Source organism: Coloeus monedula (assembly GCF_965178545.1).
Source record: "Coloeus monedula genome assembly, chromosome: 4".
Lineage (NCBI taxonomy): Eukaryota > Metazoa > Chordata > Aves > Passeriformes > Corvidae > Coloeus > Coloeus monedula.
The window spans coordinates 69,023,506-69,046,697 of NC_138784.1; the positions used below are offsets into that span (position 1 = coordinate 69,023,506).

The 23,192-nt window shown below is 40.6% G+C and overlaps 1 protein-coding gene across 1 annotated transcript in view; it reads left to right on the forward strand.

Annotated features, from left to right (window-relative positions):
* The window catches only part of GRM3 (glutamate metabotropic receptor 3), a gene marked incomplete at its 3' end in the record, with an annotated part of 44,172 nt that extends 20,980 nt beyond the window's left edge, over positions 1–23,192 (forward strand). The window contains exons 3-5 of the mRNA XM_082280212.1: positions 13,025–14,091; positions 17,607–17,781; positions 23,119–23,192. Coding sequence (XP_082136338.1) covers positions 13,025–14,091; positions 17,607–17,781; positions 23,119–23,192 — 1,316 coding nt within the window. The remainder of the gene's footprint in view (positions 1–13,024; positions 14,092–17,606; positions 17,782–23,118) is intronic.

Here is a 23,192-nt window from a genome sequence, read left to right on the forward strand (position 1 = left end):
GATCTCCATCTCAGTTTCCTCTACTTGAATGTTTAAACAATCCACCACTTCAGCTGAGCTATGAAATACTGAACATAAAATTATGTAGTTTATGCCTTGTATGTAATTTATAGTCAGCTGCTTATCTCCTATTAATAATGCAGCCTTTAGGCATCCATAAATCAGATTCACAGATTTCACAGCATCCATGCGAGTGTGTAAATGAGGATGAGATTAGATATCCTGTGTTTGTGGAGAAACACATGACTGACAAACTGAGCAATGATTTTCTTTCAGAGCACATATTTGAGAGACAGAAGGCTTGGTAACCTAATTTCTCTAAATAACAGGCTCCTGTGTTTGCCTGCTGCTTGTTTTATAATAGTTATTATTTTATCTTTTGTTTTGCTGGCAAATGATATGTGAATCCCAAACACCAAGGGCCTGTACCAGTCCTCAGAGGAGCAGGAAGTCTCATACAACCTTTTCATCCCCCAACTATGCACATTCCCTTTCCCAGGCCTACTGGGTTTTACAGCAGAGGGCAACTCAGGACATACCATGGGATTATATTCTTATTCTTCATGCCGATTTACCTGGGAGAAATGTTCACACATAACTAAAGAGATGCCAGATCTGCTTCTTTCTTCCTGTGACTTTGAAGGAGAAAATATCAGGTGAGAAAGAAGAGTTTGGTTCAGGATTCCTATCCCTTACATTTTAGCATCTATTTTGGCTCTGAAAAGCCCATGGAAAGACCAGATTCTTCTCTACCACCTGCTACAGAAAAGTGCTTTAGCACTTCCATATCTAATATCAGATAGTCTCTCATGCTGAGATACTACAATAGGGGCTGGCAAAAGCAAAGTCTGTGCTCAGAACATGACCACAGAAGTGTTGAGGATGAGGACAAGGACATGAGAAGGCAATTCCATTTTACTCTGAGTAATCCAGGTGTGTCCTGGACTTCCAGTGAGTCTCCAAGAAAACTCATCTTTTCCAAAGGTGATGAAGAAAACTACAGAAAGTCACAAATCCAGATGTCTAATCCCAAAGATAACGAAATGCTACGTTATTTTTACAAAACCTATATCCTTGTTGGCAGCTAATAATTATACTACAAAGGCAGAAGTGAAAGCATTATCTATAGAAAAGTATCTTTTCTCCTGAAATAACCTTAATTTCACTACATCCCTGGAAGACATTTTCTTCACCCAGTAGAGCACAGTACAAAAATATTCCCAGGCTAATGGTGGTTAAGCAGGAACAGGGACCAGACCAGTACAGCTGCATTAGTATGACACTGACACTCAGCCCAGCCTGGTGCTGCAATCTAAACATGGATTGTGGTCTTAGTCCTACATCTCTTCCACAGAGCAAGTTTGCAGACAAACCTGTCCCAAGTGAACTGCTGTATTTGTACTTGTTAAACTGCAGCCCAGATGAGCATGTGAATCTATTTCAGCTTTCTGCAAAGCCTGAACTCTTCCCTTCAAATTTGTCTTGTCCATTTCTGATTCCCAGTGCAAAAAACCCCACTACTCAGTGATACAGGCCTGTTTCTCTATAAAAGAGGAGAAAGAAACTCAACCCAAACTCAAAACAGCCATTGTTTACATCTTCCACTAATATGTTTTTCCCCAAATTTTTTCCATTTTTTCCAAAAGCAACCACCTCTACATCTTCATGGAGCAGAAATTTCTTTTACATATTCATACTCTTCACAAACTGACCTTCTACACAACTCCTATCAACTGCAAACTGGATGGACCTGACAGACAAATGTGTGTGATTTTCATTTCCTCATTTGTCAGATCCAAGTTTCTAAACACCTCTAAAAGCATCTCAGAGAATGCCTGCCTTGGCATCACTGCAATATTTATGGTTATTTAGTTAGCAGATACAGAGTATAATGTAAAAATATATTTCATTGCTGTTATCTGGGTGAGTCATTTCCTATTGTTTCCTTCTTCCTGCCATGAAAGTGTATTTGTCTGAGCATGTAACAAGTGAAGACAAAGAATACTAAAATTTTTCAAGGCAAGGGGAACAAGACACATATATTCATGCACAGAAGCAGAGAAACTTCTAACAGAAATGTCCATGAAATCCTAGCTGTAGCATGGCTACACGAGCAATCCTTTGCATTGCTCTTTTGCTTTTTTTCCATCCATAGACAGCTCACCTGCTCTCTGTTGGGATGAAAAGGGGTTCAGCACTAAGCCAGAAAGGACCATGTCTCCAAATAGAAATCCTTAAACTTAAGGCATGTATTTTATTAAGAAATTTCCAAGATCAGTAATTTGGAATGTAGGGTCTCCACACAAAAACTCTCTCTTTCCTGAATGACTGTGAAGAACAGCTCAGAGCCAGAAGTGGTGGGGATGGGAGTGGTGGTAGCAAACACCCAGTAGATGGAAAGCAGAGGTTATTGTTCCTCACACTCTGCAGGCCCTTGCCCCCTCAGTCTTGCATTTGCATTTCATCTCCTGCAGTTTTGCTTCTCTTGTACAATCCCATATTTCTACTTGGCAATGTATGAATCATCTCATCTCTTCTAGACTAATGGCATGTATACATCTAACACATTTCTTACAAAAGAACCATTCAAGACCATTTCTGAAGGTTGAGTGATACTCACTTTTTAAATGTGTATCTGCAATGACTCCTCAATTCAATGTGCTGTACATTTTTCTGCTTGCTGCTATACACAGATTCCAGACAATTTGATGGAATACACTAAAGCAACAATTCCTTTGGAAATATGAAATATTTACCAGTTCTGTAGCTGAAATAGGAGGCTCGGTGAAGAAAACACCATAGTTTTATTCAGGGAAGGGATTGCACTGTGCTCAGAGGAAACGGGGAAACTACTGGTGTGAGAAAGCTGAGGGAAGCCCAGCTTTGAACAGAGTCCTCACACAGAATGTATGTACTACAAAAATCCCATGTGACTCTGTAGCTGAGACAATATGGATTTTCAGGGTGGAATGTGATACCTAAGGGCTACATCTGATACCACTTGATTCTGTGACCCAGTATTAACCACATTTATTGCATGGATTGGAAAACACACAGAGAGGCATGAACACACACATACACATTCACAGGAGCCCTCATGCATTGCTCTCTAAAATTTTCCTTTACTTAATTCTATAATAAAAGATAATACTTGATGTATGATTGTTGAGATTGCATTTATAAAGAGTGAGTAGCAAATCCAAAAACAGTGGTCTTTCCACACCAAAGGGAAGGAAGAACGTCCTGTGTTCAGGTAGCAGCACTGATGAGTTCCAGCATCCACAATCAAGGGACAGTCCCAGTTCTTTTTTTTTTGGAGAGGTTGTTATTGGCCTTGTACTTTCTTGCTACTGCTTTTGTTTTTTCACCATTTACAGGATGTTTTGCATATGCTGCAAACATGCTCTTCTTTCTATTAATTATGCCCTGAAAACAATCCTCCCTTCTTCCCAAGTTTGAATTTGTGTAGTGATCAGTAGCTGACTGTTTGTGTGCAGAAAGGTTGTGCTCTTGTGGTTCCTTCCCTTGACATAACTAACTATTCACCATGTACCCCTACAAATAAATTTTACCTGTTGTTTCTGCAAAAGTAGAATTTTTCCATGACATTTCTCTATTGCCCTGATGAATGCAGCAGCTGAACACTGCTCCAAGTGATCAGCTCTGTGTCAAAGATTGGCCTACTGTACCAGGATAGGTCTCCACCAGACAGGGGCTGAAAAAACTATGAAACTGCTATTGAGAACTGATGAAAATATGATGAAAAAGTTTGTTAAACTTCCTGTATTACATTTGCACATCGATTTGAACAGATAGCTAATGGCTAGTTAATGCTCCAGTAACTGAAAGAATAAAAAGCCCATCTTTAAAGGCTCTTCGGAGAAGAAATTATCTCCAGTCAGAAGAAGGTTTGAGGCAGTGCTGTAAATGTCTTTCCTAGATCTCTGAAACATTTTATCAGTCTAAGCCTATCAATGTGTCTCTGCTTCCACCATAAAACAGGCAAATAAATCAACATTTTCATTTTACATTTTCCCCTGAGGTCTAGTGATTGCTGTTGCTGAACTGATTCAGTGGAGCAAAGTATTAGCAAAAATGATACTGTGCTCTCAGCTTTATCTTTTATTCCTGAGAACAGAAGAATTTGCAAGCATTAATAGGACGTGCAGGTTGCATGTTGCAGAATAACACATGCCAATGAACGCTGATGATGTTGGGAGAGGTGACGTGCTACCTCTACAGCTGGTGTGTGATATGCAGGAACAGCCTTAAAAGCCAAGAGTTATCCTTTATCTCACTCTCTTTTGACTGAAATTCATTGTTGTGAGAAGCCCACTTTCACCTCTCTGGTTGACTCAACATTTGGTCAGCTGAGATGGACTCTGTTGAATACTGAATTAACTTGCAATTTCAGTAGATGTGCATTTCCAGCCACTACCTTATCTGTATGGAAAAGAGTAAAAATAAAATCCAGACTCATACCTTTACAAAGGAAGATGAGCACATTTAATGTGTGTGGTGGGCCTTACTGAAACATAAGTTTGATTTCCATCAGTGGCCAAAATTGAAGCCACCCAATTTCATGTATTCTTTGAAACACTTTGCAGTGTAACTGGAGAACTATTGATGGAGGAAGTTACCCACCTTCCTGATGGCATCTCACATTAGCCAGAGCCCACCTTTGGAGGTGCCAATTTCTCTCCACTATGGGAGACTACAGGAGCTCTGTAAGAAAACTGCACTCTCAAAATAGACACTCTAATTAAACTTATGTTCAAGAAATATAGGTCATTTTTTTTTCAATTGCATATTATATTCCTAGAGAAAACTTATCCACTCCAGAATCTTACACCATGTGATGTGTGAAACATTTACCTTTCCAGCTATACTCCAATTCATCTTTGTCCTCCACAAGCATTATGTCAGATGTGCCAACTGCTGTAAGTGAGCAGCATAATATGTCTGAGCCTAAAGCTTCCTGTGTTTCATCGTGGTAATGTCTCTTTATTCCTACTCTGAGGCATTCTACAGCTCCTTTTTTTCCCCAAAATGTTCAATAAATTTGAGCTTCAATTATTTCAAATACATGCTCTCCTTAGAATTCACTGCTTAGGGTTTTATTTTCCTACTGCAAATACAATTTCATTTTGCAAATTACCTCATTATTAGCAATTTGCAGGGTGATTGCTGAGAGTTTTCAGTAGCTCCTTAACAAAAATAATAGCATAGAGTCATAAGATCTGTAGGAAGAGGCAATACCTTTATTAGACTGCCCACATATCTGGAAAAAAAGAAGCTTTTGGCATAACATGTCTTTGTCATATCTTGTCTTGCATCTTGATCAGACCTTGTGTTTCTGAATTCTATACTTTTAAAGAAGTGAACAAAAAGCTTTCAGCAATTACTCTGAAAATGGATAGTAATGAGGCTGTTTGCAAAAGGAAATTGTGTTTCCAGCAGGAAATAAAAACCTGATATACTAAACTCCGAGCAGAGTTGTTCCTTCAAAATAAATGAAGGTCAAATTTATTGAGCAATGTTTCTGATGACCTAATGGAGTGACCTTGGGCCTGAAAGCTTGTGCACTTCTTCCATCTATAAGTCTAATAAGAAATACTGCCTTTCTTAGGCACTTGAAATTTCTTGCATCTTGGACTGTCACAGCTACAATATTACTACTACTAAATAATAGCATTGCAGTGTAAGCAATTAAATCTATGTCAGTCCACCTGATCTGGGAGTGTCTTCATATCAAGTCAATTAGGAAATAACAGCCAGAGGGTCTATTTCATGGTTCATTTGCTTCTGATCTCTAAGGGCAAACTATCTAACTAAATTATTCAGAGCTGTGTCTGGAAACACCTCTCCAATCCTCAAGTCCCCACAGAGGAGAGAATTTTTTAACCAACTTCCTTTAATATCTTAATAACTAAATCTATTCATATTTAGTTCAGGCTGACGAAGAAGGGCAAAAATATTATTAGGTATTTAACACTTCCTTAGACAGCTACGTTTCCAGTTTGGGGGTGGAATTAACATGTCATGGAACAGTGCCTCCAAAAAGAGAAAGATTCATGCCCCTGTGATATAACCATGTCCCTAATTAGTCCAAAAGTAAATTTTAGCAAAATTAAAACACAACTTTAATCTCTTTCAGCTGCACCTTGGATATGCTGGGAAGAGAGGGGTAAAAGGCATGGCATCCGTTCCCTGCTCTGAGGTTACATGGGAATGTCCCTCACCCAAATGTTCAAATTGGACACAGGGTAATCCATAACCCCTGAAATGGCAGAAAATCCCAACCAAGACCTCAAGCTCTGACAGCAACATAAACGTTCAGCAACTGACAGAGACCTCACCAGCCAACTCAAATCTTCCTCAGTCCAAAACATTTCAGGAGCTACCAAAGGCCAGCCCAGAATTTACAGTTCCAGTCCTGAGCTTATGTGTTGTCACCCTCACAGTGGCCATAATTCTTCATAATGGGAATGGGTTCCCCTTGCTTCTGTGTACAAAATAGTGAGTTGGCCTGAGGGAGGAGTTAGGCAGTTTGAAGTCATGGTTTAATTTCCTTTGTAATTGCAAGTTGATTGCTGGTATGAATTACACTGCATGCATTTTGCCTCTTGTGGCAACCATTTCTTTAAGTGGGTAAACTTAAACTAATGGTATCAATTGAAAGGCATTTCTATGTTGGAATCTCGCAATTATTCATATTAATTATCAACCTAGCATACTTATTTTTAAAAAAAAAATAGAAAAACACATTGCATGATTTTCCATGAGTATTTGTTTTATTTTCAAGTTGAACTAATACAACCTTAACCAAAAAACTGCGAGAAATATTCTTAATTTCAGGGAAGATTATTTGTATTTTTAAGGAGAAATACAATGAGTGCAGAATTTTTACATGCTTTTTACCTTCCATGTCTCAAAATCCAAATGCTTTAAGAAAGAAGAAATTATTTTTTTAATTCCTTAAATTTCCTTTAAAAAATAAAGGAAATTTCAATTTCATTGATGAAGGTTTGCAACTTAGCATCTAGTTCATTCTCCCCAAGTCCTAAAGACCACACCAATGCCCAAGACACACACAAGCAAGAGGACAACACATACCTGGAAATGTAAAACATTATGCTTGAGGCAAGCATTTCACAGGAGAGGTAGCTTGAAAGTTCTGTGCTCAGCCGGGCTGAGGATAATGAGGATAATGACAAGCTGAAGAAAGTCTTCTAGTTATTCAGCCCCTTATCTTGTTTTGCCAATGTTCCCAGTCTGTTCTCTCTGATAGCCCCCACAGCAGCCTGTGCAGACAGCTTGTGAGAGACACCTGCTCACAGGTACACTGTGGAGAGCTTGGACGTGTTGCTACCACTTGGTGCTCCAGCTGTCACCCTTTCTGTTCCAGATATTGGTGCTATTCATCTCACTTGACTTCAGACACATTTATAGTGGATGTATTTCAGATAGTCATACTCATGGTGGTCAACAGAAAAAGAACAGGTACAGTTTGGCTGGGCTATTCTAGATACCACTCTAAAGTAAACGGCCTGAGGAAAACATTTCTGTCTCTGACCACTGCAAAAGTTTGGGGGGTCTGGGACTGGTTTTAAAATTCCCTACAGCAAGCATCTAGCCTAAGGGAGAAACCATAGACCTGAGTGGAAAATCTATAGACATAGATGGGAAAATTACATTTGTAGGGGACTAATCTGTCTCATTTGTCTCATTCATTTCTTAAATGAGAAGAAGCAATGCTGCATATGACCCAAACACATCCAGAGACAGTGGTGCAGAGGTTAAAAGTGACTACTTGTCTCTGTGGAAACAATTGTGGAGAGGTACAATCTAGTGGCACTTCAGTATGATCTTTTCCCATACTAACTTTTAAATTGCCAAATTTCAGTGTGCCTTCTGTCAATCAGGTACGAAACCAGCTGCGCTGTGCTGAAGCAGAAACAGGAGTGGGTGCATCAGGTCTCTGTTGCTCGTTCTGAATGTTCAGCCAAGCAGAAATAAGTCACTTTGACCTCAACAAGCCATATCTAGCTAAAAATAAAAGAGAATGAAAATAAATGTGTATTCTCAGGGTCTTTTCTGATACTTTTCAAGATAAGGCATCATACACACAGATGAGCCCATTGGACAAACACACCATATCCTGTTATATTATAATCTAGGCTCTTCCTTGAAGTGTTTTAAGAAGACATTGCCCTGGATATGTAACAGGAAGAGTAGGGGGGATTAAAAAATAACTGTATTTTTCTGTTACATAAAAAATGTCTTGTTTTTCAGTCTTAAATCAGAAGTTCTGAGTTTTTGCAGCACCATCTAGTGAGATGAAGGAGGTTTTACTCAACTTTTCAGATACTCCAGTCCGTTCCCTCTTTACATTTCCATTTCTATTTAATCATGATCTCTTTGTAGTCTTTGGGGACAACACACTCTGGAAGAATGTACCTTTAGTGCACCCAATAGTCCTTTCTACATCTCTTTCAAAACCACGTGGAATCTCCCAGCTTTGCCAACTGCCAAGCTGAAAAACTGCAGTGCTTTCACCAAGCCTTGCTATTAATTAATTGCCTCACAGCTAGTGAGCTGTGTGTCTGTGATCTGTACCTTGTTTAGAAAGAATACACTCTGCAAACAAAGAACAGATGTGTGTTTTAATGGACATGAAGAATGTTCTTAGATGTAGGGATATCTGTCATCATTCCTACGAGGAAGTGTTACTGAGAATGTTTTCTATAGGACAACATCTACACACTCAGATCTGTGCCAGACACATGCAAGACTCTATGTAAAATATCCTTCTTGGCCCAAAGATGTTGCTGACAAACAAAACCTGGTCTGATTCCAAGCCAGTTAAGATGACACACATCTTTCCCTACGCTGCTCAGCTTCTTAAAAGACTTCCAGTGCCTAATTAGGATGAAAACTGCTTTGTTTTCCTCATTTCATTCCTCGTTAAAAAATCCTGGAGTATTTTTCACTCAACTGCGGCAATGTGCAGGATTAGAAGTATTTAAATATACTTCTCATACTATTTCTTCAAATAAAGGTTTTGCTCAATGATAAAATAAATCTCCCCTTCAGAACTTTCTTTCTGGAATTTTTCATGTCACCAAGAGCAGTACATCGCTGACGCCAAAAATAATAAAGATTCCTAAATGAAAGCAACTCACCTGCTTCCAACAGCAGATAAGCACATTTTTGCTAGTTATGTGACTGTTGGAAAAATTGATCCCACTTAGGAAGATGGAAAAAAAGGGCATAATTCACTACATAAAAGCTATGATGTTATTTTATGTTCTTATCCGTATCTGCTACTGAAGGAGTAATAAATCTACAGTCATTCTTCTCTTATCTGAAGCTGAAGGAGTTTGTCCTCCACTTGCACAATGGAATCCTCTCCTCCAGTAGGATTTCTGCAGGGAGCTGACAGAGTAGGCCTGCCTGCACCAAGGTTCCAAAGATTTCTGTCTTCTGCCCTCCTTCTCTCATAAATGTCACTGCTGTTGCATCTTCATTGCTGAATTGCTGCAAGCCGGAGCACAAAGCATCACTGGTTTATCTTTAAGTCACTTTTAATTATCTTTTCTTTTCCTTGATAACTTCTTTTACAAAATTCCTCTTGTATAACTTCTTAACACATTTCATAAAGTGCAAGGGAAAAGATTCAAAGGCTCTGCTCAAAGGAGGCAAAATTCATATTGTCACTCAGCCTCTCAGCTAGCAGCTGAGTAGATCCAGAGACTCTTGTCTGTCCTCTCCCACGGGATGAATGTAGAAGAGCTGAGATACAACTCTGAAATAGACCTGCCAGAAATACCTGCTATAAAGATTGTAGGTTTCCTCTCAAAACTGAAATATAACTGGAAAAAAAATTTGCAGAGTGACTTACGACAGCCTGACATCATCTCTGGGGAAACCAATTTGTAAAAACCCTCATTTTTACTCTAAAACATAAGGTCCTACTTTCTTGTGATAAGCATCTTAATTTTATTTTCATTATTATTACATCATATTTTATGAAAACATTACTTTTTGGAAGTGATTCTACAGGATCTAGAACATGTTGATTAATTATATGTTAAAATGCCTTAGTGATTTTGTATGTAATCAGTGGGTATATTAATTGCTGCCACCCAGTGGGCTCATTTGTAGGCTTTGGCTCACCATACTATAATTTAATACATCATTGTTTGGTTAAATGATTTCATCCTTTCCATCTGAAAGAGGGTGATTTATTTTCCTCTATCAGCAGCCACTAAAAAGGAATGTTTGAAGCTACAAGCTTTCATTAACTTAGAACATATTGTCCTACAAAAATCTTTTGTTTCTACTTGTAGCATGGGAACAGCCCTGTGGAAGGCAATGATACATGAGCTTCAAGCTAACTCTGTGACATTACCTGCTTTGCCTTCTGGACTTACCTGCAAAGTCTAAGGAAAAATACTTTGTTCTATTTAAATGACAAATATTCTATCAGAACTTCTATAAGAAGTTGTTAAACATGTTATACAGAAGGAATTCTTTCCTGAAAAATGCTGGTGTTTCAGACCCTCAGATAACTTGCACTGGGGCACTTGTGCCCTTCAATTTATGCACTTGACAGATGTCAAACAACGAGTTTGCAGTCTGTCTTCCTTACCTGCTGCTCCACTGGTGCCAGCAGCAGTGACAGGCTCTCAGCCCACCTCAGGAGCTGGCCTGGATAACACTGAAGTGAATAAACTGGCTCTTAAAGCTGGGCTGCTGTGTTAACAGCTTCTACAATCTATATAAGTGTTATGAATAATGAAAGAAGACATTGGCAATGACAGCATGTTATTGAGGAGCTGTTAAGTGCTGCATTATGATTTCGTTTTAATGCTGCTCCTGGATGAGAGAGCTCGCATGCCTGTGCATGAGGAGGAGGAGGGAGAGGAGGAAAGCTGCTTAATATTCTTCTAGTTGACCTATATTTTGAATTTAGCTACCTGTTTAATTTAGAGCATGTCACTTCCAGCAGGACTGGCCATTTGGGGGAGGGTTATGCTGCTCTTAATTTTTGTGCACTCAGAGGTTTTGGACTACAGGATGGTAAAACTAGATGCCAACAGTGACAAAAAAATAGATAAAATAAACTTTTTACAAGTTCCTGGGCTACCCAGTCCTAATTTGTACAGTACAAGAAAAACATGGAGCTCCTGGAGCAAGCCCAGTGGAGGGGTACAAAGATGATAAGGGGACTGCACCATCTGTCTTATGTGGAAAGGCTGAGGGAGCTGGGCTTGTTCAGCCTTTAGAAGACACAACTGAGAGGGGACCTTGTCAGTGTATGTGGGTATCTGAAGAGAGCCAGGCTCTTCTCAATGGCAGAAAGACAGAGGCAAAGGGCAGGAACTGGAACACATGAACATGAGAAAGAACTTCTTTTACGTGCAGTGACCAAGCACTGGAACGTTGCCCAGAGAAGGTGTGGAGCCTCCCTCACTGGAGATATTCCAGAACTGTCTGGATGAATCCTGTGCCATGTGCTCTGGCATGACCCTGCTTGAGCAGGGGGGTTGGACCAGAGGACCCCACTGGTGGTCCCTTCCTACCTGAATTATTCCGTAATTCCGTGATTCTGTAATCCTGCAAACCAAGGCTGTCCACCACTGCGGCTGACACAGCTGAGGTGGGAAGGAGCAAGAGAGGGCAGGGATAAGAACAAGCAGAGTCTTGATTCAAACCCACAAGAGAGTATAGGTGGCTGTAAATTATATCCCAACTCGACAATAAGTAGAAAGTTGGGAAAGAAATGCAGTCCAAGTGCAGCACCTGAGGAGGTGCAGGTTACAATTTCAACCCTCCAGCTGGGGCTTCTGTTCTGAAACCCAGTGCCCCTTTTACTGACTTTAGCCAGAGTACAGCAAAATAAGGTAACACTTTGTGGAACAAAGGTGAAAGAATTTGGCCTCAGTGTTTTAAAGAAGCTAAATAAATCTACCACAAGAAATCCAAAGTATCTGGAGATTGAAGTGGAGGAAGGTATTACACCCTTATACAATATTGCTCAAGCTCAAACACAGCGTGGACACAGAGGCAGGGAAAGAGATTTATTCCAGCAGTGACAGTGGAACCACTTCTATGGCCAAAGACATTTATTGCTCATCAATGGTAAAAAAAAAATCATTTTGCCTCCTGCCTGTAAAGATTTTCACCTTTGATGCTACAGCAAATGTCCAATAAATCACATGGTAAATGCAATTTCCTCCCACATTTTTAATAGTTCTTCATTCCTTGGATAAGCCTCAGAGGGAGGAAAAACAAAACTCTCCAGAGCTTACCAGTTAGAAGTGTTACAATATTGATTTCACAGAAGGTCACAGATCCAGTTTGTGGTTTTTTCATCCATTCCCCAAACAAGGTACAGGACCAAAGCAGCATGTGCTGGGGAACTCAGACCATACAGAAATATCAGAAACTGGTAAAATTGAAGCAAAATAGAAGGGATTCAAAATTTCCTACAACACAGGAAGTGAAAAAGATGTAGTAGAAATTGTTGATGATTTCACAGTTACTTCTCCCTCATCCTCAAAATGAATCCTCTATTCAGCTGCATTCCAGACTCTTGGCCTCAAACCTGACATTTAATGAACTGATCATTTAATTTTTCTTATATAATGGCAGCCAAGTTTCACCAAAAATTACTGAGACTCAGAAGCAGACCTCTTTCTTTCAAGAGAAAATGTGAGAGATAGCAGTGGTACATACTGGGAGAAATACTTGGAGAATTGATTTGTATCCAGGACAAAATAAAGTAAGGACATTGGTCATCTTACATTTGTAAATGTAAAGTGGAATAGGATTCTATTATCTGAGCTCTTCTTCCAAGTTCAAAACTGAGACAGATACCGACCTCTCAACTTACCTGTTGACAACTGAATTGTATTCTCTAAGCTGTCATGTGCCTGTGCTTGCCAAAGGGATGAAAAAAAATATAACTTTGATAATAACATTTCTCTATTTCTTTCTTTTTTTATTTCCCCCACAGCTCCATTCAACCCTCCCAATGATGCAGACAGTATGGTCAAATTTGATGCCTATGGAGATGGGATAGGACGATACAACGTGTTCAATTTCCAGTTCACTGGAGACAGATACTCCTACGTGAAGGTTGGCCAGTGGGCAGAAACTCTGTCACTGGAGGTAGACTCTATCCACTGGTCCAGGAGCTCTGTCCCTGTCTCCCAGTGCAGCGACCCCTGCGCTCCTAACGAGATGAAGAATATGCAACCAGGAGATGTCTGCTGTTGGATTTGTATTCCCTGTGAAACATATGAGTACCTGGCTGATGAATTCACTTGTGCAGACTGCGGGCCTGGAAAATGGCCTACAGCTGACCTGACTGGCTGCTACGACCTACCAGAAGACTACATCAAGTGGGAAGATGCTTGGGCAATAGGTCCTGTTACCATCGCATGCCTGGGCTTTATTTGTACTTTCATGGTCATTGGGGTGTTCATCAAGCACAACAACACCCCCCTGGTCAAAGCCTCTGGCCGTGAACTGTGCTACATACTGCTCTTTGGGGTCTTCCTGTCTTACAGCATGACTTTCTTCTTCATAGCCAAGCCTTCTCCAGCCATCTGTACCCTCCGCCGTTTGGGGCTAGGAAGTTCCTTTGCTGTCTGCTACTCTGCCCTTCTGACAAAAACGAACTGCATCGCCAGAATATTCGATGGTGTAAAGAACGGTGCTCAGCGGCCCAAGTTCATCAGCCCCAGCTCTCAGGTGTTCATCTGCCTGAGTCTCATTTTGGTACAGGTGGTGGTGGTGTCCGTGTGGCTCATCTTGGAGGCACCGGGCACCAGACGATACACGCTTCCCGAGAAGAGAGAGACTGTCATCCTGAAATGCAATGTCAAAGATTCCAGTATGTTAATGTCCTTAACATATGATGTAATCCTCGTAGTCTTATGCACTGTGTACGCCTTCAAAACCAGGAAATGTCCAGAGAACTTCAACGAAGCCAAGTTTATCGGTTTCACAATGTACACAACGTGCATCATTTGGCTGGCCTTTCTCCCTATATTTTATGTGACGTCCAGTGACTACAGAGTAAGTCTTTGGATATCTGTTTCCATAAATCATGTGCAGTACTTTAGAGGACCACATCAGCATTCACTAAAGGCTTTTTTTTTCAGTTCTTTTGTCCCCTGGGTCCCTTGCAAAGAAGTTCTCTTTCAATGTTACCAGATTTTGGCTTACTTCTAAGAAAGGTGGTGTCATTTCAGAAAGAGCATGTGCAGTCAGAGCTGGAAGGGATTAATACTGTTAGTCTGATTGCAATAGAGGCATAACGTATGGATTAAGTATTCATTTGAGTTCATCACTATCTGAAGTCATAGTTCGAACAGAAAAACCCAGTGGATCATGAGCTAGAATTAGTTATAATGAGTATTTGGCAGAAAGGGAGCTTAAAATAAAATCCGGACTAACCAGTCTCCTTTTGCAAAAGAATCTGCTATTGAAACATGGTATTTTCCTCCAAATAAAAAATACAAGGATAGAATTTAAAAATTTCCTATGAAACAGGGTTGTTAAAAAAAAATTCAACAGATGTTCGACTTAAATATAGAACTTTTTAGTCTTTCTGCACTATAAAAGACACACCTCACTGAGCAGAAAATATTGGTCAGCCTTCAGCAGCAAACTTTAGAAACATTAAACTGTTTAAATTGTCAGATAGTGTTGCAAAGCTTCAAGTTCAATAAAATCGTATTTTTGAACAGAAGGAAATTGTCTCAGAAAAAAGATTCAGATCTGCTCCACTGGAAATCTCACAGTTATTACGATGTGAGAAGTGACTGTGGGAGTTGGCCCTTAGAGCAGTTTGCAGAGAATTAGTTCAACTTTCTGCCCAGAAGAAAGGTAGATTATCTTAGGGGGGTGTTATTGCCAATAGTGTGTACATGAAATAGCACATAAAACTGTGGAGCTAATAATGTCACTTAACGTACTTTTGGTGTGGCCACCCTGGAACAATATATTTAGTACTATTTTTCCCAGCTTAGGAAATGTACTGAAAACCTCTAGAAAACAAGGGTAGGTAACAAATGACGCAGTGAGACACGCAGAGTGACAGTAAAAGCGCTAAATATATTTAGTCTAGACAAGAGTAAACCCAGGGAGACGTGATCACAGACTATAAATAATTTCAAGGCAACTAAACGAGAGGAAGGGATTATTCAGTCTCAGGAGAAGTTAGAATAGCAAGTAATGGATTGAAGTTAATGAAGGAAAAGTTTAAAGAAGGCACTAGGGAACAGCTCCGGACACCCAAAGCAATCAGGAAGACAGACAGAGAAGGAGGGAAATATCAGTGCAGACAGTCACATGAGTGGACAGTACAGACAGTAATGGCCAAGAGGAGCATGACTTGAATGTTCAAGCAGAATTTATCTCCTGAATGGAGTTTTCAAGACCACTTGTAGGCATTTAATTTATATACAAGGTTCCAAATAAACCAACTCAAGTACTACAAAATCAGCAGAAAATGCTTTTAACATCTTTTTGATACTTTCATGACAAGTCTACACTTCTGGGGTTCCTTTGAAAAGCCCGTATTTAGTTTCCATGCAGTGTCACACGTTGACTCTGAATCAACTTGTGCCATCCTAATGTAGCCTTATTCTGGTAGCATCACCAATAAACAGCCTTAGCAACAGCGCCACTCAGCTTGGAGTCATCTGCAAGTTTGCTGAGGATACACTTGATCCCTTCATCCATGTCATTAATGAAGATATTAAATAACACTGGTCCCGATATGGACCCCTGAAGGACACCACTTGTCACTGACATCCATCAGGACTCCAAACCATTGGCCACTGTCCTCTGGATGTGACAATCCAAGCAATTTCTCATTCATCTAACAGCCCACCCATCAAATCCATACCTCTTCACTTTAGAGAGAATGATGTTTGGAGGCATCTATCAAAGGCTTCACAGAATTCCAGACAAATGACATCTGCACCCCTTGGTGAAGCCATGCTGGCTGTCCCAAATCACCTCCCTGTTCTCCATGTGCCTTAGCATAACACAAGGTCTAGCGGGATTTCCTCTACTCTGCCAGCACACCAGTCCAGTCTGTGAGGCCAGGTTACACACTGAACCACTGGAGTGACCTGGATTAAAAGAAGCCCTCTGGGATGGAGCTATTTTAAACCCAAATCATTTAATTGGTTGAGTGTATAATTATGCCACTACAGCTGAGCTGCTCCAGGCAGCACAAGCCCTAGGAAAGCAGGGTGGGGGAGAGGGTTTTGATAGTGAAAAAAACTTACCGTGAAATGAATGGAAATAAAGGTAGCTTCATTTATTCTTGTTTTATAAGAAAACTCCCCATCTTGCCCTACCTGTACAACTCAATATCCACCTAACCTGACAGCACAGCTCTGTGGACAAAATGCAGAGAGGTAAAGGAGAACGTGCAGCTAAGGTGTTCCTTTCTCATGCAGTCTCTGTACAGTCTTCCATTTTCACTCACCCTGTGAAAGCTGAGCACATTTCATGGTGCTTGCCACACCCATGTTGTGCAAAGAGGGATTATTAAATTACCACGGTAATTATCCTCATCGATGACAAAATACCAATTGTGCTCAGTATATATGTAAAGTAATGATGTCCATTCCCTACTCTATTTTTCAATTTGCACCAATTATTTCTGACAAGGAGATATGAGAAGCATTCCCATGGAAAAAGGATAATCTTAAAGAACTGCAGGAATATAACTAGGGAAAAATGAGCCATAGATGTATAATCATTCAAATTAAGCAGTAGAGTTTAAAGCAATTTAATTCAACATCTTAATTAAGGAATCTGCTCAGAAGAAAAGAATATAAACTGAAAATGAGGCAGTAAACTTGGCACCTAGTTATACTATTGAATAAAAAGGATAAAAGATAGACAGTGCCAGCAAAGCTACTCTAACAAATGCCCCAAGGCAACTATTCTAAAATAGTGCAGCCTTACAAACAATTCATTTCTAAGCTGAAAAACTGATGGCTCAAAATCAGGACATCATTCAGACCCAGTCTGAAAACAGTCACCAGATATTATCTGTACTCCAAATCACACCTATATTTCTGCAAGGACTTACTCAAGTTCTCTGATTAGGACTGGGGCTGGAGACCAAACTTGTTTTCAGAGGGATGTTTTGCATGAGACACCTGATGTAAACCCACATAATGTATACTATGTGTGAGCTGGTTCCCCCTGCAGCCAGCACTGCTCCAATATTTCATGACAAGCATTACACAGGATTCTCTCAGCAAATTAGAAATCAAGGGTAGGAGAGAAAGAGAGAAAATCTATCCTTTCTGTACTAAAATGAGAGAGAACACAACCAATCTCTCCTTGACATGCAGAGACACAGGGTATCACCAGCACCAGCACCTCATTCATATGATCCCAGGATTGTGGATGATAAGGATGCAACAGATGTTCACACCAGCCTGCACCAGTGCAAACACCCAGGACCATGGTTCATGCTGTTATGTGATAATGTTTTGAATATTCTGCCTTTCAGAGCTTTCCATACTGAAACACAGTGCTTTGTGCCCGCTCTCTCCTAGGTGCAAACCACCACCATGTGCATCTCTGTGAGTCTCAGTGGCTTTGTTGTGCTGGGCTGCCTGTTTGCGCCCAAGGTGCACATCATCCTTTTCCAGCCCCAGAAGAACGTGGTCACTCACAGACTCCACCTCAACAGGTTCAGTGTCAGTGGGACCGGGACCACTTACTCCCAGTGTAAGTAACAAAACTGCCACCTTTCCGTGGGGTTGTGGTGAGTTTGGGTAAAGACAAGATGGGCTGAACTATGTGACCCTGTGAAAGCACCACTTCCTTTGTGTCTGGAGAGGAAACTCATCCCCTTCCCATGGGAATCAGCTCAGAGCCTGCTCTGAAGCCCACTGAAGTCAGCAGAAAGTTTTTGGTGGGCTGTGACTCCAGCCTGTTGCACACACCAAACAGATCCTGTGTCTCACTGTCACTCTGGCAGTGTGACAGGAACAGATTGCCTGGGAGTATTCCTGTCAGAGCAACATGCTGACAGGATCTGGGCCACAACGCAGCATGCTCTCAATGGCTCATCACCTGCATTATAAGGAAAGGCTCCAAGTCTACCGAAAATGCATCCAAGGGATGTCATAAACTGCATCTGTATGCAGAGCATGATCAATACCCTTTGTCAGTGCCACAGCCTGGAGAAGCAATCAGTGTTCTGTTGCAAGGACAACTCATTTGCTCTGATTCCCTCCTTTCCTTCATCTTCACTCTCTTCATCACAAGCAGGCTGTGATTTTGTTTTGAGGCTGTCACTCCTTTTCTGGGTGAGTTGCTCAGAGAGTTTTATGGATTACAAAAAAAAAAAATAGGTCACCTGTATATTTGTTTGGGTTTTTTCTTTCTCTAGCTTAACTAACTTAACACGTCAAAGATGGGGGCACACAGCACCTCATTCACAGAGCTCTCTGGACAGCATGTCCACCCTGGAATCTAATTGAAAAGCACACTACAACTGTAAAGAGGAAGGGAATAAGAAACAGAGGAGAGGGGGGACACAGAGCAAGGTTTTTCCAGCAAGTTCACAATAACTTAGCCTGAGGTTTTTGAGTGTCACTTAAATTTCAAAATTGTCTCAAAAGCTTTGGCACTTCATATTTCAGACAGAGCATGGAAGTAACTTGGCACCCTGCTATGTATCACATTAGCAGGGATCAGGAAGTGAAGGGATCCCAGGCATCCCTGGCTCTCCCATCCCAAACCACACTGCGCAAGAATGCCCAGGGTCCCTTAAGAAGAGATCAGCTGTGTGGCTTTATATGTTCCCAGTCTCATCAGAGTCAGGACTGCATCCAGCCCTGACACCAGAGAGCAAATACTCCTTGCTGTTTTGGAAAATTTAATGAGATGGTCCTATGTGCCTGAAGTGCTGAATACTCCCAAAAGACCAATGGATTCCCAAAACCTCTTAGAAGTTTGGTCCCTTGATGAAATAGTAAGTCCCATGAGATTTTCATTCCTTATGAATTTTGTGTAAGTAGTCTTTCCAAGTTTTTTAATACTCTCATGCTGGGGAATGAGCTTAGTGAGAAACCACTTTGATTCATAAACACTTTGTACTGGATTCTGGAATTTGAAACTTTTATTTTAATAGCTGGGTAACACGTGTAAGCATGCATGCAACTGAGAGATATCCTCAGTGCACATCTTCACACTAAAACCTGCATTTTCAGACTTGTGAACAGCTTGAGGACATTAAGAAAAGCATAAAAATCCAGACTTAAAATCTCTTACTACTTCATTGTTTAGAAAGCTTGCTGCAATTATTTACTTTTACTGTTTACATCTAATTGAATCAGGGCTGCTTGCCTTGTTGGGCTTTTTGGACCATGGAAAGACATGGAAGTAGGGCTGAAAGGTCCATCACATACAAAGGAAACAGCCCTGTAGTTTCCATCTAGGACAATCATTTGGGAAAATAACACTGTCTATCACAGCGACAATATTTTCAAGATGAAAAATCTTCCCTTACTCCCTTCTATTAATTTGCAGATTATTTAAAATACATTTCCATTATTTTTCTTAACTGTTTAGTCATTTATAAAACTCCAAAAAGGTTGCCATCCATATTGGTTCCCATCTTTGTCTAAAATATTCCTCTCATCAGTTCTGGGGCTGTCAGCTTGTTTTTATTTTGGTCTTGATGGCATTTTCATCATTCAGAAACTTCTTAATATCAGACTCATCAAAATTAAGTCTAGGGCATTGTATTAACTTTGAAAAGCCAGTTCTCATACATTGTCAGAGCTCTTGAGGTCAGGAGTACCCAAGTTGCTTGAACAGGCAGTGTTTTCCCTATCTCCACGGATCCCCACTTCCATTGCATCTCAGGGTTGCCACCACCACTCCATTGATCATGAATGCCATGAGCACAGTGGGTCATGAACAGCGAGTCACACACAGACAGTTTTCAACACAGCTCCCTGAACCATGAAAACTGGTCAAACACTATGAGAAAAGGTAAGTGACTCTCATGATGGTCTTGGGTGATCTGTGTGTTAGCTCCAAGCTTTAATCATTCTGGTAACTGAAGTCTGGACTAAAAAGAATATAGATTTAAGCTAATTAGAGGCAGGGTAAGAGTGTACCTATGTATATGGCATGTTTTGAAATATGTATATCTGTACCCATTTATTTGAACCTGAAAATTCCCATTTGGCAGGATGCTGCATAAGTTCTGCTGCCCCAGCATCCCCCCGTGGGATGTTCCCCTGTTTTCCTTTTTTATGGATTTCAGCACCCATAAAACTTCATGGAGAACTCAGGTCTGATTTAAGCACCTATACAATTCAGACTAAGCTTTTACACCCAGATGTCCAAGTTATGTCCATGTGGAAAGCTGCACACAGAGCTGAGCTCCTTCAGGTGGCCTCCACGGCGGTCAGAACGAGAATTGAAGCTATTGTTATAGCCAGACTGGCAATTTTTTTCCTGCTGAATTTATTTTCCCAGGCCTGGCTCCAAACTAGCCCTGATATATGGCTTTTATATATGATTAACTCACGCTTGTGCAGCTGTGAGCATGAGTAGAGAAGACAATGCTCTCAGGCACATGGTGTGATGCTTGGGGTTGCCCTATGCAGAGCCAGGAATTGGACTCAATGATCCTTGTGGGTCCCTTCCAAGACAGGATATTCTATGACTCCATGACTCTAAGTGGCACACAGACAGAAAATTCAGATCTGCCTGTTCCTGTCTGTGTAGGCAAAGCTTCAAGGTCACCATGGCAGTGCTGGGCTCTTACATTGTACCCGTGGTTCTTTTCCTTGGATAATCTAAGCAAACTGAGGGACAGCCAGGAAAAAGGAGATCAAAAGCACGAACTCGAGCCAAATAACTTCTGCTGATGTCACACTTTTGTCCTTGATCTCAACACAAAATGAAGGTGAAGTGTCTCTTGCACATCCAGCAGTATTCCAGGAAACCCCTTGGCGGCTGCTGTAAGACACAGAGTGTAGCTCAGAATCCTGCAGGGCCAGTGATTAACACTGCTGAGGTCTGTAATGAAAAGCAAGGTCTTTTGTTCTGTCTCAGGAGAGCTGGATGCTTGGTGTGAACACTTTACTCCACCCAGCAGAGTTAATAACTGCATCCCAGCACTACAAGAGAGGTACGTGCTGTGCAGGAAGCCTGGAAACTTTAAAAAGGCCACTCATTTCTCACCTACCACCATATATTTCTGTCCAATTTTGATATCCTTCTGACCCAGTTACCATAGTTTTTGAGCTATTCAGGCTTGTCAGTGTGTTGGATTTCAAAAAAAAGAAAAAAAAAGCCTGAAGCTAAAAAATCTCTGGGTAAGTGACTGATGTTCACAGAAACAAAATGCTTTTGCCTGTAGCCATACTGCAGTAGAACAGGGATTTGAATCAGGTTTCCTGAGCAGAACCAATTTTTCTAACAAAAAGTAGAAACAAAAATAACAACAATAATAAAAATTCAGGTCATTGTGCTGCCATGTTATACCCAGTTAAAAACAGAATACAAAACCTGATAGTTAACTTTTACAATTCACAGACATGACGCCCTGTGGTCTTTCACATACAACAGTTGCTCCACACCTGTGCCTCACAACACACATCCATGTTGTGAGACATCAAACTCCATTGACCTAATGTAGAAGAGGGGCTTGCTCTTGGGTCTCCTGTTTATCAGGTAGAGGTCCTACCCTCTGAGTAGTAGATTAGTCCAGTAAATGCCTCTAAATTTCTTTTGTTAAAGCAATTCATTTTTCCATGAAATATTTATAGTCAATGAAAGAATGAAAAATACTAGCTGATTTGAAGAAAGAATAATTTGTTCTAAAAATTATACTGAGCATCTTTACAGAGGCAGTGTGCAACTGAGAGTGCAGCCAGCATCAGATGTGGAAGATTGAGCATGCCCTTGTCAGCTGCATAAATTGCTTTTTACACTGGATGATTGAGTTTACTAAGTCGTTGCTTGCCATGTGTTTTCTCTGATGAAGGCATCACATTTCTCTGGGTCACTGTTACCATTAACCTAATGCATCTTTCAAAAAGCAGCTTTATGGTGCCCTGAGCAGAGATGTCACAGAGTATCTGAAAACAAGTTCCTGATGCCCAATGGGTAATTTTGACAAAGATGAACAAAGTGTGCTTTTAAATTAAAATCCACAAGACTTAAGCAGAATAGGGTAATATACTCTATGCTCAAAATACAAATACATTTGGAAACAGATTGTTAGGTTTAGTAGTCACCTAATACCACTAAAGCAATAAAAACTGATGTATAAAATATTATACCACGTAAACAAGTTTATCAGAATCTGGCCCTCACCTCTGGATGCATATTGAATCCTGATGCAGAGCTCCTAGAAAGGAAGCCTATAGGCAGAAATTATTCTGGGATTAGGTAAGGAATAATCTTGCTTTTAAATTCAGTTATTAGAAAATTTCTTCACTTCATCAAATATGTTCTTAGAATTCTTATTTGTATTTATTAAAAGGTGAGTGACACAGAATTCTAATATGGTAGATTACCTCCTGGATTTAAAACTACATATATTTTCCTCATGAATGCCCTCTCCAATTATGTGAAAGCTCAAAGGATCAGACCTTAGAATTTCATGCCAATAAAACACAGAAAATCCACTTTTTTTCTACTGAGGCACGTTAGCATCTTTCTAGCTGGGTTAATTCACACTATCATGCAAAGTGCTACAAAGTGAGACCCAGTGGCACAGAATCATCATAAAAAAAATTCATGTATTATATTCTGACACTTCTTGGAGAAGTGTAATCACCCTCTGTGCTCCCAGTGGTCAGCAAAGTGAAATCAGGTTTCTTAAGAGGATGCTTTAGCCTCGGGTTTGAGGTGCCATGTTGAGGTGCAAGCAGCACCCCGTCAGTTCTGCTGCTCACACAGGCAGTGACTTTTCATTGGGCACCTGGGTTAAATGGGGTGAGATGGTCCAGATGAACACAAATCCTAATCCTGTGTGTTGTCCCTTTTTGCTGTTCTGAAGTCAGCTGATTTTCCCCTCTCTTTCTCTTTCAGCATCTGCCAGTATGTACGTGCCAACTGTGTGCAACGGGAGGGAAGTTCTGGACTCCACCACTTCGTCTCTGTGA